The sequence below is a fragment of the Elaeis guineensis genome, chromosome 7, assembly GCF_000442705.2.
Source record: "Elaeis guineensis isolate ETL-2024a chromosome 7, EG11, whole genome shotgun sequence".
NCBI lineage: Eukaryota > Viridiplantae > Streptophyta > Magnoliopsida > Arecales > Arecaceae > Elaeis > Elaeis guineensis.
Window position 1 is genome coordinate 89,731,890 of NC_025999.2, and position 13,165 is coordinate 89,745,054.

The following is a 13,165-nucleotide window of genomic DNA, read 5'->3' on the forward strand; positions in this document are numbered from 1 at the left end:
ATGGAATTACATATTGACCGATGCTCATTCAATTTGTTGATGGTTCTTGGTTGCATGAACTTATTTAAAACTACAAAAGCTATTTTAATTATTTGATTGGATGGGAGCTGGTTCCCGTCCTCAGTTTCATTGATCATATCTTTACTTGATTCATTTTTCTAAGGTTACTGTATGTTATGTCTCATTTGCAATAGCTATTTGAAATAGCTAGTGGATCTCTCCGCATTCCAAAGGATTTGGATTTGATTGAAAAAAAGGTTTACAGCCGGTGAAAGCAGGATCGTCACCGGAGGAACAAAATCCAGTTGATGCAAAGAGTTTGGATGGACAGGTTAAATTGGAAAGTAATCCTTCTGTTCTTATGCAGGGTCAAGTTTACATTTTTCAGCAAGCAAATAGCTATCAAGGACTCGTTTGGTTCGGGGGTATTAGAGAGAGGAAAATATAATTCCGGGGAAGTAGACAAATCTCTTCTGTTTGATTGGAATTTTTTAAGGAGAGAGATTGGAAAAAGAATTTTTTATGGAAGAAAAAATTTCATGAGAGAGATGGGATTTTGGAATTCCCATGGGATGAGAATCGGAGGCTTTTCTCCTGAAAATATTATTTTAATACTATCTTTTAATGTTATATTAATATTTATATAAAGTTCGAAAGCAAAAAGATATGATTTTATATCTATTAAAAAATTAATAGATATTTTATATATTTTCTTTTCAAAAAATATATATTCAATCAAACGTAAGCTATTTTGAAACAAATCATTTTCCTATTATCAATCAAATATACCAAAATCATTTTTTCAGATATCATATTCTCAAGAATCAAATTCACAAAAGTGAAAAAAAAGATACTTTCTACAAATCAAATGAGTCACGATAGATACGGCAAAGACCATAGCATTCACTTGATCCATAATTACAGCACTAGCTGAGTTGAATGCCTAAACTATGAATAGTAGGGTCCAACTGACAGTTATGAAACAAAGAGGATTGCTGTTATATCATCTAATCCAAATCAGCATGTCATATGTGTCCAATGAGGCTATTTCTCATGGTGTATCCATCAGCATATGCCTAGTTCTGGATCTTCATAAATTTTCCATGTTATCGAATCAACTATTCTCCTTGTCGTACAAGTTTTACGCAAGATTTGCATCATTGGCACATGTATAATTTTAATTTCATGTGTAAATTGGAAAGAATGCATCAAGCTGAAGTAACCCTATGTTGTGAATTCAACGCGCTAAACAAGCTGATGTGTCAAAAGAAAAAGCAACAAAGCCCAAGCAACAATCATCATATTTGTTCCCTCCTTTATAGAAGGCACGACCAAATACTGTTAATAAAGTGTTTGAGCCCAAAAATGGTTATATAAATCAATTCTTTAAACAAAATTAGGTCAGACCTGCAATCTACTAGGGGAGTCCAGAAAGAATTTTCATCCATTAGATAAATCAAATATTGTTAATTAGGATCTTTTTTTCTGCTCTTCCTGTTTCCTGTCCATTTTGAGCGATCATTTCCAGACTCAGCTGATGAATGGTTGAAACAATGGTAGTTCGAACAAAAACTCGCCCATGGACCATGGTGACTGGAACCAAAAACTTATGTGCCTAGCCACAACTAAAGGTAGCATCATTGGATCCAAGAGCTCAGAAAGCTAAAAAAGATTTTGTGCTTGATGTTACTCGTAACAACCAAGGCTGCTTGTAGCATACATCAGAAGATACGACCCCTGTCAAAGGTGCTTCTTTTTTTTTATTTGACTATGCTTTCATGAACCCATAAAATATATTTTTATCTAAATCCACCTCATTGCAACTACTCGATAAATTATTTAATCACAAATGGTTCCTAAAGTTCAAAAATTAGTTTATGCAAATGCTCTTGCCAACAAACTCGCGTCACCTCATTAACTTGCTAACCCTACTTCTAAGGCCACAGGCCATAATATATGCATCTAATCATGCCTTTAGTAGCTCTTTAAGGATCCCTTAATGTACATGGGCATCCATCAGTGAACACTTGTAGTAGGTGCCCCTTGCCATGCCGTAAGCGTTTGCGGAGGCCTCAGTGTCACCATCCTAGCCCTAAATTAAATCACTGCAAGCTAACTTAATTCATAGGCTAGCTAATGGTGTTTTCAATTCAAATGAAAGAATTAACAATATGCTTGCGACACCCTTAAACATTCTAGACTACAGCTAGGTTTTAGTTCCTCTGTCATCGCTCAATTAAGTATGGCCTATAGAATCACCTCTCATGACTTTAAGTGAAATCCACCCAATCTCCAGACATTCTTTTATTGGAGTAGGTAATGGCACTTGGAATAAAAAGGCATACTTTGAACATCTTGGAGACATTGCTTGGGTTGTTAATATGCGTTCAGCTTATTCTAAAAGGAGGTATCAACTCAATTATTAACGCTAATTGATTACTCTAATCTCTATGGGATCTTCAAAAGCAATTTGTTACCAAAGAAAAAGGGAGGGCTGCCAAGGTTAATTGTGATAATGTTTTAATAAGAAATGGGGTGACATCATCTTGTACCAGTAAAATATTTTCCTTCCGGAGCACAACTTGGTGGACCTCACTTGCGATTCGGGTAATCTTAAATGCTGCCAACCATACTCTCCACAAACATCAAAACAGGGCATAATTAAGGTCCTTAGGTTGTAGTGTTTTATATTGAAAGAAGGGGACCATTGCAACAGAAAAAGCTGTTGACCCATTGGACACCCAAATGAGGATGTCCTTTGTTGGATACTCACGAGCTAAAGAGATAGGTGAGGGTGACTCAATGACACCATGTTGGTCTTAAACTATTATGTTGTAAGCTCTGTGGGATTCTCTATATTTCCATTTGGGAGGAAACATCTTTGAATTGGGTTTAGTGTGAAGATGGCAAAGAATTTCTCTGGCTTTTTCACCACCTTACACACTAGTGGGTCTCTGAGCTTCAATCGAAGGGAGTTCTTACAAAGAGTTTGAGATTGAACATATTGGTCCCCTGGAGACATCAAAGATGCCTACCATATACATGAGCTTAAGCTCTCAAATAGTTCTCTGCATTAATGGGAAAGGCCATGTTTGTTGTATCCTAGAAAAGGCTATCAAATCCTTGTCCGAGCACCGGACCTTCCACCTTTAGATAAAATTTTTAGTTGGATCGGATCCATCACCGAGCTGATAGACTAGTCCAACCATGAAACAATACATATAAATGCGCATATATCGCATTCCTTTTCTTTTTGTTCATTTTTATGCTTGTGTTGCTTTGTAGGTGGATCGGTCCGATAAGGTTTCCTTTAGACATGTTTTATAATGTATGTTCGCAAAAAGTTGGTTCGGAGGGGGAACCACAAAGTTTTTCATTTTATAAGAAAACTTGCAACAATGAAGGAAAGGACAAAGAGAAAAGGACCTTGAAGTTCATAAAATTAATTTCAAAATGTGGCAATTGGTTTCCTACCTCCCTAGGGTATTTGAGTAGGTTCACTATGCCAAGCCTAAAGGAATCTAAAAGCTAGGGTGGTAGATGAGTCCCATGGCTGATATCTAAAGGGGTCGCTTCAACCACTTCCCATGGGGAGAAAAAACCACGGTGGGGGAGACTCAGATCAACCTAAAACTCCCCAACTCAAGTAAGAGAGAGACTACTGATATCAAATGGGCCCTTGAGCTCAGAAATCAAAATTATGGAATCGCTAGCGACAACCAAATCTCTAAATATCATGATAATCATTTTGAAGGTAGCGTTCCCTAGATGACTGATTGATGGTGTGCATTGCCCATATCATCATTTCATATGCTAAACATATCGAATACCATCAATTGCAGCTAAAACCTTCATCAAGATTTTTATGCCAACCTACATCAAAGAGTGTCAAGTGAGTACCACCAAAATGGACTTTAGGGACTTAAAAGCTCATTATATAGTTAGCATGGTTGTTGTGCATCGATCATTCATATTTCTTTTGAGCTTTTGATCTTCTCCATGATAATATTTGCAAAACATCAGCTTCTCTTTTCTTGTCCAGTGATCTATATATGAGGATTCATGCCACTTCTATTTGTTGCAGATTGATGTGGACAATGTGAATACTTATGCAAGACCAATAAATGCTGGTCTCTTTTTAGATAAAACCTTGAATTGTTATCAATGGTTTCGGAGTGAACCTGGACTATAATCCACATGAACCACGAGATATTGCATCATGGGCCGTTTAGGACTGGCGACAAGCCAATTATAATGTTTATGATTAGATTGATTGTGATTGTTTTGGACTTTATTTAGTGAAGATGCTAGGGATTAAATTGGGAGAGTATGCAACAACCTATCCAAATGTATATTTAATCTCATTTAGTTTATATGCTAAGGAGGCCTTGGATATTTATGCAGGATCATAGAACTCAAGCACGACCTTATAACTAGCTTTTTTAGGTGAAACTTGCATTGTTACACTATATTATAGCATTGACAAAGGCTAATATTACACATATTTTTTGTGCAATATTTTGCCCTCTAATTGGCATGTAATTCATAGATACTAGACCCATGTAATACACATAAGATACATTTGATGATCTTTTTAGATGCATCAACAATAAGGGTTTGCTCTTTTATGGATAAAAAATTTATCTAAAAATCTATATTGTCCTAGATAAATATTTTTCAGATAACATCTAACAAGAAAAATAATTTATCCATATTTTTTTATGCATAAAAAAATAGCTTCGAAATCTGTTACCCATATTCTTTTGTATTACTATTTTTTGGGGTAAGTTACTAAAATTTATCTATATTTTTCATAATATCTTTTATATTTTTTAAGTTCGGAGAAAGTAGATGATTGATTTATTGGACATCGAATGATAGAGGCATTGAAAATCTAGATGGGATATTTAAGAAATAAAATTAAATATCTACTTTACTAGCTGATGAAAAAATAATTTAGTCACCTCCTAGGTGGATAAAATTTGCTCTCCATTTCATAAATAAATACTATACATAAAAGTAATTTATCCACCTTGAAAAACATAAGAATATAGATAAGTTGATCAATAAAAAATTAATTAATTTTTTTATGATATTTATCCACAATAGAACATGCCCTAATAAAGATTAAGTAGACAGCTATTTCTAGCAAGGTGTTATAAAAACCTAGGACAAACTTATACAACCCTGTAGGACTCTAATCCTATGTTTGGGGGGGTCATAAAAGGGTATATGGATGGGATTGGAAGGGTGGATAGCCTTCATCTATTATTTATTTTAAAAAATTACAGAAAAGATGGATTGAAAAGGAAAGATTACCCATGCACCCTAACCCATCTATTTGCATCCTTCCAAATTAAGAGAATGAAGAGAAGATGGATGGAGCATTGAAGGATACTTTTGCATTACCAAAATTATCTCTCATTAATTTTTTTTAATAAAACTATAATACTTCTTTATTTTTTCACTGATATTATTTATATATATTTTTATATATACTATTAATCATATATTATTATTTAGTATATAATTTTCATAATTATAATTAAATAATTAGATTATCTTCTATTTCTCTATTTATATTTACTATTTTTAATTAACTATTTGTATAATATTAATTAACTATTTTAAACTAAATTATACATTAATTATTTATTTATATAATTAATCATTAATAATTAATTTATAAAATCATGTATTAAATTAAATATTTATGTAATTTTTTATATAATTATAGATTATAAAGATTATAAGTTTATACATTATTTATTTTTTAGTATAAATAAGTATTATAAATTGATAATAATAATATTTTTATCAAAAGATAATTTAATAAAAATATTATATAAATATCATCTATCCTTCCTCTCATTCTTTCTATACCAAATAGATGAAGAAATTATTACCTCCCATCCTTCTATGTTTTACCAAACATATGAGAGGATTGATAGATTTTTCATCCATCCTTTCCTCCATCTATCCCTTCTCTTCCATCCATTCTTCATACCAAATAAAAGATAAAACTTTCATGGTTTCTTGATATTGCTATTATAGAGATGATTTTACTTCCATCCTCCAATATTAGTGAAGAAATAGTTATATTGAGAGTTATAGTTTATTATAAAGTTATTTTGGTAGGGGATGTAATGTCCAGCCATTTAGTCCGTTTAACTTGATTCAACATATTGTAGCTCAAGTTAGGTTATCTATGTAACATAATAATTAGAATCAATTTTAAATTTTTAATCTATTTAATAAATAAGTCAAATTCGTGTAGAGCGATTTTTCATATATCTTGCATTAGCTTGACCAATATCTAGTCCAATCTGACTTGATTGCCACCCTCAATATTTAGTCTTATTTGCTATAGTTATTTATAAGTAATGAAACTAAGTTTAAATCGTTACATGGTCTTACATGCGATGAGGATTACTTATGTAGACTATGCAGCTAATGCCGGCTTTGGTTTTGAATATCCCTAAAGCCATTTTCATTGTCGTGAATTCATACTTTAGGCACATTTTTTTTTAAAGCAAAACACAATCCAAACTTTCAACATAATTTGTTGTTCTTATGGCTAATTAAATTATTAAATTAGGAAATTCTAATTTATGAATGTCTAAACAAGTTGGCAAAACGCCGATGTGTTCAAGTATAGTAACTGGTGATGATGTTACTTACCTCTCTTCCATTTTTTTAGTGTGATTTAAATCATTATTTCGTTACTGCTATTCTGTGGATCAAATACTATGAGAACTCCTCTCTCTCTCTCTCTCTCTCTCTCTCTCTCTCTCTCTCACACACACACACACACACACACACACGCACGCACACACTAGCTGTTCAGCTATAAAGAGAAAAATGTCACCTGAGCGAATGTAAAAAAGGTGAACCTACCCGGATGCAATCCACCAAGGCATTCCAAAAATTTACTTCGATAAAACCTTGGCCATGGTTGGCTGACGCAGAATGATATGTTTTAATTAATTAATTACCTAACGAAGGGTAAATGGAAGCATGGAATTAGTGTGAAAAAAGATGAGGCGACAAGGTGGGGCCTTGTTTGGAAGTTGGGGGAAGACTTCGGAGGAAGGGAGCTTGGAAGTCGAGATGTGATTTCCATATAGTTAGTAAGATTTGAAGATTTTTCGCTTCAGTTGGTGAAGCAAAGTCTAAGAAAATGGATATTACATACACAAACACTAGGTCTGATGTCAATTGCGGCGACTTCACCCTATTAGCTTTTACTCTTGTTAAGCCGATGTTGATTTACCAAATCCATGCTAGACTTTATGGAAGTAACTTTTTTAACATTAATTCATTAGAAAATGTTTACCTTTTGTATTATATCAAGTTAGGTGTGAGAGACCCTCAAAAGTATCATGGAAATAAAGGGAAAGCATTCCATGCATTGCATGGACAACTAATGCTCTCTTGCATTGCATGCATGTACATCTAATGGGAGATCATAGGGATAGCATTATGAATAGCGTTGGCTGCATTTGGTAACTTATCATGTTTCTTATGTATAGGTTACATAGAGCTAGCCTAAAATGATGAAAAACTTACAGAATCATCTAATCCTACTTGACTTCAGATCACTAACCTAAAACAACTCCGACTTGCAAAACTTGTGTGGGTCTGTTATAACTTATATAACTTGAGGACCTCTCCTTATAGGATGTACTTCGGAATGCAATTGCATAGTAGGCCTATGGATAAAGTTTAGTCAATAACTGTTTGAGAATTATGCAAATCAACTACTTTAGCCTTTAGTGCATGACTATTTGTAATGTTTCTATGCTACCAAACATCCTTTGAGATGTTACACGCCTCCACCAAATTTCCACCCATCTCTCTTTTCACTTTTGCATCCAAACCATTTAAAGGTGGTAGGACCAACAACCACATTTTTTTTAAATTTTATTGATTGAACTCTTCTACCATAACGACATCTCTTTTTCTGAAAAGTTCCATTAATATATATTATTTTGGACCATTTAGAGAGATTGAGTACGCAATTAGATCACAGATATTCCGTTCATGGGCAAGTTATTGAGGCCACCAGGCATTTAATTAATTAACGTCAAGTTAATTATGACTCAGGATGGTTGTGGTGGGGGGAATCGGAGTTCAAAAAAATAGCAACTTGGTCTAAGAATATGAAAGCTAGCATTGATCCTAAAATTTCACTAATATAGAAATTCATAGAAGGCTAATTTTTCATTACATTTCCAATTCTATTACCTCGACACTATTGCACAAAAACTTTATTTAGCCATTCTTAAAAAAATTAAAAATCTGTAATATGTCGAGTATTGTCTACTCTCGATATTTCTGTTTTATTCTTAGATTTTTTTTTTTTTTTGGGAACAATATCCAGGATTTTGATCTTGGACCTAGGGCAAGTTCTCAGGGAAGACATGCCAAACAATTAATTAAGCTAACAGTTGTAAAAGATTTTTAACACAACTCTAAAGCTACGTACCTATCATACGTACTTCAAATATTTTATCCTTGTTCATGTATCACGGTATTTTTTTGATAAAAAACCCGTAGGCAATTCCATTTAACTCAATTGATGAGAAATAGTTACATCAAGTTTCTCTGGAATATATACTATAGAGCTTATAGTCAGAAGAGTAACAATTCCAAACTGAGCTAGCAAATGGGAAACCTTGTTTCTATCATAGGGATATAGCAAATAATAGTGTAAGAATATTGTTGAAGGAAGTATTTTCAACCACTATGACATTACGGATCCACCTAGAAATCAAGAATAGGACAATCCAGTAACAAAAATATCGCAATATTTGCTGCAATCCCTCGAGTTGGATGTAGTGAACTCAAGAACTTGGTGCCCTCGTAAAATGCCATTTTTTCACATCTTCAATATAGTGGAATGGAACAATGAGTGATTTAGTGGTTACACGATTTCCTTGATGATATTTAGCTACCAAACGAACGGCACCTTGAACAGCAAAAGCTGCTCCATCAGCATTTACGTTAATGAAATTAAAGGTATATATCCGAACATGAATGGATGAACAATAGACGCTTCATCAATAACTTGGTTAGGGATTAAAAATATGCCTTTGGACACCCTTCCATTGCGAGCTTTTCAAGTAAACCACATGAGTGTAGCAGCACAACAAATTCGAGTGATCATCATTATTGTCCAAGATGGGATGGATATAATGCATGCCGCTCAAACATCCAATCATAAAATGATTTCCTATTTCTGGATACACTGAGGCCAACTATGAACCAAACCAGCAAGCTTGGTTAAAATCACAACAAATCAGAAGGTGATCAATTTCGGCTTTCTCGTTGTACATATATAGGATATATATATGCTGTTAATCCATATCATTCCATGGACAAGTATATGCCTTTAAGGGATAGCACTGAAAAGACATCTCCCTATAAGCAGGTGGAGATCTTGTAGAAAAACTTTTAGTGACAACAAATTAAGCCCTTAGGTAGATAGTGCAAACTATTTACGGTCATGTTCTTGCAACATAGTACATTGTTAAAGCATCTCAAATTTGATTCTTCCCCATGTTATACCTATACCCCACACACCAAATGCTTAAACAGAGAGAGAGAGAGAGAGAAACCGATCGAGGCCTCCATGACCCCCAACGGACTCGCCATGAGGAGTGGGCCTCAGTGGAAGTGTAGTACCCAAGGCACCTAGAGCTGCCACATCATCATTACTTGTTATGTTGGTCCCTATTTCAGGAGTCGTTGGCGTCTAAGTTAGTTTCCTTGGAACATTTAATTCCAGTATATATATATATATATATATATATATATATGAATGGGGAGCACAATGCCCCACATGGTCGCACCACCACTTGGGCAACGCAGACTAATAGAGCTCGAGCAAAGTGGCACCCACTCTCTCACAAATGGACCATTATCGCACGCTATTATGGCAAGCGCGCATTATTGTATGCCATGATCCGCCTATACAGTATAACTACCTTTAAATAATTGCTGCTAGAGCTACATATAGCCAGGCCCAGGCTCTTCCCAACATTTTTAGCAGTCCATGAACAATCCCATAAACAATAAATATCCCCTCAACAGAGGCCAAGGCAAGCGCAAGCTAGGTTCCGTTCCCTGTATCTCTTCCACTCCCCCTCCTCCTTGGGATGTCGGCAACCATACGCACACACACACACTCTCTCTCTCTCTCTCACACACACACACACGCAAAAATTTATATAGTTTGTTTAGGCTATTAAAACACTAACTAGTATTATTCAAATCATCTGTCTCATCCATTTCTATTTTTCTTAGTGTGGAGATGTGACTGTTTTCTTTTCCCAACCTTGGCTACAATACTACATTAATCCAACCCATATATGGATATGTATATTTATATATAATATATATATATATAGACACGAGGATGAACCCACATTCAGTCCAATTCCCTTCTTGTGCCCCCTCCTCCCACTTTTTCCTTTCCGTCTTCTCTTCTCTTCTTTCATAACTCTCTACTCCTATCCTCTTCTATACTAGAGATAGATAAAGGTGGAACCAAGAAGCCCTAAGGAGAACATGTCAGGGATCCAGTGCAAGACCACAGCCAGTACACCCAACCCCCGGCTCAAGCTATTCGGCTTCCATGTGTCCGAGGACGAGGAGTCCGTCGACCGCCCGTTGCCGCCGGAGGCCGGCCTTGGGTCCGACTCCTCCTCCTCCACCACCACTACCGCCCCAGCCTCCGGCAGTGGCGACGGCCGGAAGTACGAGTGCCAGTACTGCTGCCGCGAGTTCGCAAACTCCCAGGCCCTGGGCGGTCACCAGAACGCCCACAAGAAGGAGCGGCAGCAGCTCAAGCGCGTCCAGCTGGCTGCCGGGATCGGGGTCCCGTCACCTCCCGGGGCGCTGCATCCCCGCGCCAAGCCCATGGTCTCCGCCTTCGCCCCTGCGCCCCACCTCCTCCCCGACTATGCCACCCCGCTCGCCGGCGGAGAGGGTCCCACCGGGTGGGTCTATTTCTCCCACGCCACGCCGTCATTCCACTTGTCGCACGGCTGCGTCTTCCCCTCCTCAGCCCGGGTGCCGTCCCCGTCGCTCTCCTGCTCCCCCGCCGGCTACGGCGGTGGCGACGGAGGCGACTCCCTTTTCTGCGGCGAAGACCAGAACCGTCAACCCACCGCGGTCGCGAGGTTCACCGTTCCGGCTCCCAAGGCGATGGCATCGGACTCGGCCGGCGCGGACGACGCGTTCGGGTTGGACCTCCAGCTCAGCCTGGCCCCTGCCGGGTCGCGACTCGGTTTCTAGACTCGTCCTGACTCGGTTCTCCGTTGGACTTCCAGTTAGACGGTTGATATGGATGAGACAATCGTTGTATATCTTTCGAATTTAGAATCTTCATTTTAACTTTGCCTCCATGAAATGATGGTGTCTAGTTTCATGGATTTTCATACTAAAATCACTATGACTTCTATTGTTGAGTTGTTTTATTAGTTTTAGAAGCAACTAAGATCCATCCCTTATAAGATCACCATTGTGTCTTTAATTAACCTCAAAAATGTTATTTCTTTTTTTTTTTTTATTTTGAGCATTTTGTATCCTTGTTACCCAGTTTTTGTATGTAATCATAGGTGATTATATAAAATTCATATATAACTATGTACATAAATGATCATGATTGCATGTCAAAATTTAATGTGATCTTTGAGCAAGGAAACTGATGAACCAGTATAAATATCAAAAAATTTGGATCGTACAAGAGCTAGAAACAAAATGCTAATCAAATAAAGAATTAATTGTTAACATGCTATTTGACATCATTTTAAATTTTTAGAAATAAAGATCAAATTTTTATTTTTATTTTTTAAAATTTTAAAATATTAATATATTTGGTATAATTAATTATCTAAAAAATATAATTATGATGATTGAGGTGATAAAAATAACAAAAGGAGGCGATGAATGCCAAAGTGATGGTAATGACAATTGCGAGGTGCATTAGTTAGTGACATGGCTGCAGTGCTCTTAGTTGTGTTAAATAATAATAATGACGGTAGTGGTGTTGTTGCATAAACTATAGTCGCCATGATCGTATAGCGGAGATTGTGGGGATGGCGGCAAAGTAGTTATGGTAGATTCGACGTTGATAATAATAGCAGTAGTGTTGGAGATAATAGCAACATGAGAATGATGATAATAACAATGATGGTGGTGGAGATCGCGGGGTAATAGAAGGATGAAAATGGTGGTGTTAAAGATGGCAGTAGTACTGGAGGAGGTAATGATTATAGAAAACATAAAATTCGCTTTTTTGAAAAGTAATACGAGCAAGAACATTTTACTTTCATCTTATTTTTAAAAATAACAAAAAAATTAAAAAATTATAGAACCAAACATATTTTATATCAATTTCTATAATTTTATTTTAAAAATAAAATAAATAAATAAAAAATACCAAAGAGAGTCCAAGTTTCTCTAACTGTATGCCATCTCGTATATATCCGAAATTGGTTGTCTAACTATAGGAGAAATTTCCAGGCAGGTTGCGAGATTTCAGAATGAGTGGTACTGGATATTTGAATACGAGTCAGCGTGAGTTCTAACCGAGTCTCCTTGTCGAGCGAGACTCGGGAGCGAAATCGGCGATGATACGTTTCGTGAGATGAATGGACACGTACAGGAACTTGGTGTTCAGCTCCTGACACGTCATGGGAATCATCCACGTTCCTGGAGTCGCCTGCAGCTGGTGCAGTATGAAGCGGTGATTGGTTGTGTACGACGGCAGTCACGATCCAATACCCCATAGAAAAAGGAGGAAGTACAGGTGGCAGTTATGCCTATCCATATCCCATTGGCTCCTTTTTCTTTTCTTTTTTCTTATCATTAATCAATCCTTTGTTTACAATTTAAAAAAATAATCCTTTGTTTATTAAGTATGATTAACAAGTCAACATGTGTACAGTGATAGAAAGTGATGGATGATCATCCTGAGATTCGCATCACTTAATTTAAACCACCTGAACTCAGTTTTATAATACCTACCACCTCCGCCCCATCTCTCTCTCTTTCTTCCCATGTGAAACACGTAGAATAGGCGTCGTCCAGGAATTGAGACATACTTTTCTTTGCCTCACTCAAACTATTTTTTATGTATGTTAATTAAAAATATAGA

At 36.3% G+C, this 13,165-nt stretch overlaps 1 protein-coding gene across 1 annotated transcript; it reads left to right on the plus strand.

Moving 5' to 3' along the window:
• The first annotated feature begins 10,546 nt into the window (after positions 1 to 10,546).
• On the plus strand, positions 10,547 to 11,599 carry LOC105048556 (zinc finger protein GIS3-like). Its single transcript, XM_010927897.4, has one exon. It carries the CDS (start codon positions 10,573 to 10,575, stop codon positions 11,299 to 11,301), a length of 729 nt encoding a protein of 242 aa, XP_010926199.1. The 5' UTR covers positions 10,547 to 10,572; the 3' UTR covers positions 11,302 to 11,599.
• The last annotated feature ends 1,566 nt before the right edge of the window (positions 11,600 to 13,165 follow it).